The sequence below is a fragment of the Protobothrops mucrosquamatus genome, unplaced genomic scaffold (assembly GCF_001527695.2).
Source record: "Protobothrops mucrosquamatus isolate PMUCROS unplaced genomic scaffold, P.Mucros_1.0 scaffold575, whole genome shotgun sequence".
In the NCBI taxonomy this organism is placed as follows: Eukaryota; Metazoa; Chordata; class Lepidosauria; order Squamata; family Viperidae; genus Protobothrops; species Protobothrops mucrosquamatus.
In genome coordinates, this window is record NW_015386877.1 from 149,619 (window position 1) to 152,520 (window position 2,902).

General features: G+C 45.4%; 1 protein-coding gene across 1 annotated transcript in view; it reads right to left on the reverse strand.

The window, feature by feature from the left end:
• The window catches only part of LOC107288703 (upstream stimulatory factor 2), a 61,960-nt gene that overhangs the window by 58,278 nt on the left and 780 nt on the right, over nt 1–2,902 (reverse strand). The window contains exons 2-3 of the mRNA XM_015817343.2: nt 2,554–2,895; nt 74–194 (exon numbers count right to left, since the gene is read on the reverse strand). Of these exons, the coding sequence (XP_015672829.1) occupies nt 74–194; nt 2,554–2,895 (463 nt within the window). The remainder of the gene's footprint in view (nt 1–73; nt 195–2,553; nt 2,896–2,902) is intronic.

The window sequence follows — 2,902 nt, forward strand, 5'->3', positions numbered from 1 at the left end:
TGCTCCTCCACAAGCCCCTCCTGCTCCTTCACAACCACAAACCTACTATGCTCCTCCAGAACTACGAGCCTACCCTGCTGATCCTTCACCACAAGTCTACGTTCCTCCTGCTGCACAACCTTACGGTTCTCCTTCACAAAGCAGCACTGTTGCAGGTACTGCTCAACAACCTTTGCATTTCCTTGCTCAATCACCTGCCACCGACACAGTGAGTATGAGACAGATTCCCTTGCAGGCCTGTTCATATGGAAGTGGTAGAAGGTTCTGCTGGCCCCAAATATCGAAAATATTCTTTCCTTACATTCACAGAGACCAAAGACAAAACCTGGAATTATTGTTTCCCCCCCTCCCCAATTGTCACAGATGCATCCTGCCTATGCAGGTAGTCCTTAACGTAGGACCATAATTGAGCATGGAATTAAAGTTGTGATTTATGCCAGTCATTCATCATGTGATCATGCCTGATTTGATGCTGCCTTTTTTGCAGCAATTGTTAACCAAATGCAACAGTCACAAAGCACATGTTCAGGTTGCAAACACTGCAGTTGTTCAAGTGAACACGTTGTTTGCAAGGGGCTCTTTTTTTGCCAGAAACTTGAAATAAACCCGCTTCTAGCAAAATTGTTGTAAAACAGGTTCATGTGGCTACGAGATGTTGCAAACGGTCATGGTTGCTGGCCATCTAAAATGTAAGGATGTGACTGTGGGGCCGGGAGAAAATGGCCATTGGAACTTTGGATCTAGGTCCTATGTATTTTTTGAGATTCAATGCTATTTACTGGTACTACATTGAGGATTACCTGTAGGGAAAGATTTGTTTATTGGTCTGCATCTTACCACAGTTTTACATAGCTGTGACTTCACGATGGCATATTCTCTTAAAAAATATGCCCCTGTTTCATGGTTTTAATTCTCTGGTGTATTTTATGTCATGGTTCTGACAGATGAAACTCTTCAAAAGAACTTTGCGGCATTGTTTACCTTAAAGAATCTTTATTTTGAGTAGCATAATATCGGCACTGCATAATCAAAGCCAAAAACACAATTCCCTCCTCCAATTAACCGTCATAAATCACATTCCCCAATTAGCTTGAAGCGTGGGCCTCCTCTCCAGTTCTCCAGTCCGCCAATTCCTTATCAGCTCTGGTTACAATAACCTTGTTTCTCACGCTAGGTTTAGTGTTGTTATGTCTAGCTGGACTCTCGTTCACATCCCCCCTCCCAGCATCATCTAACTCTAAAAGCAAAAGGTAAAAGATGGCTACATTTCCATCTATTGTCAATGCAAAAACATTCGGTATTAGCAGCGTTGACATTTTATCTGAATTTTGTATAACCAGATATGTGTCATGTGACTGAATACAATTTTAGTTGCTCTAGGACAATAATTCTCAACCTTTGCAACTTTAAGATGTATAGACTTCAACTCCCAGCTTCTCCCAGAATTCCCCAGCCACATGGCTGGCTGGGGAATTTTGGGAGTTGAGGTCCATACATCTTAAAGTTGCCAAGGTGAGTAATGCTGCTCTAGAAAGATCCTAGATATGAGAGTTACAGTGATTTGGACTGTCCAGCTTCCCTCTCCTCTTATTTAGTAATTTCAACCATTTTTTGACTTCTTCATTGGACCACAGCTATGGTTCTCCATAGGATCTAGAACCACAGTCATACTAGATCCTGAATCTTGTTCAGCCTAGCGCAGCTAATCATTCATAAGGGCTTTTCCTGCCAGAGCAGGGAGGTTGGAAGCATCTCTTTGCTGGAAGGAAGTTGGGGAAGGCTGGAGATGCAGATCTGCCTCTCTCAACAGCCCCCAAATCCAAACTCTTGCGGAAGACTAAATTTCCCAGCGTTTTCTATGCATTCAGCTCCCTTCATGCATTTACGTCCTTCAGAGTTGTGATAAGCCTGTCCCTCTTTAAAGCTACACTTGGTGGTTTGTTATTTATGGGAGCCCAGATGGAATCATTTGGGGATAGTCCCAGCTCTTAGAATGTGCAGTGGAAATCTTTTGTACTGGTAAATGTTTGGGATGCAAGTTCCAGGCAGCTCCAGGAAGTAAATGCTGGTGGGAACTGTAATCCACCACTGTAGGAGGGCAGAAAGAGACGTGTCCTGGGACAGGGGGAAACTCATGTCACCCATCTCTGCAGGACAACCTCTGGGAGGAGATGCACTCATGGGCTTTAATATGGTTGGTGGGTTGTTGTTGTTTTTAACGAGGAATGTAGGAAACAAATCAGACCAGTGGCTGTATCTTCAATGTTTCTTCCGTTTTTTTTTCCCCTGTTCTACAGCCACAGCCTAACAATGCGAATCCACCTAATTTGGTCACAAATAGCTTCCCTGGTTCAGTTTCCCAACAACGTTTCCCTGCACAATCTTTGCCTGCTGCCCAAGTACAAGCTGTTCCCTCTGCTTTGGATAGTCCTCAATATTCTGCTGGTGGATTTCCCCCTGCTTCTGATTACTTTGCACAAGTTGCCTCAGCTCCCTTTCTACAGTCTGCCTCGGGTGCCTTTCCACAATCTGGCTCTGCTACCTTAGTTTCACCCAATGCTCAGCCCTCTGGTGCATCTGCACCGTCTTTGTCTGCATCTGGAACACCTGGTGCCTTTGCACAACCCCCTTCTGCTTCCTCAGTTCCATCCAGAGCTCAGCCCTCTGGTGCACCTGGATTGTCTTTGGCTGCATCTGGAACATCTGGTGCCTCTGCACAACCCCCTTCTGCTTCCTCAGTTCCATCCAGAGCTCAGCCCTCTGGTGCATCTGAATTGTCTTTGGCTGCATCTGGAAGACCTGGTGCCTCTGCACAACCCCCTTCTGCTTCCTCAGTTCCATCCAGAGCTCAGCCCTCTGGTGCATCTGAATTGTCTTTGGCTGCATCTGGAAGACCTGGTGC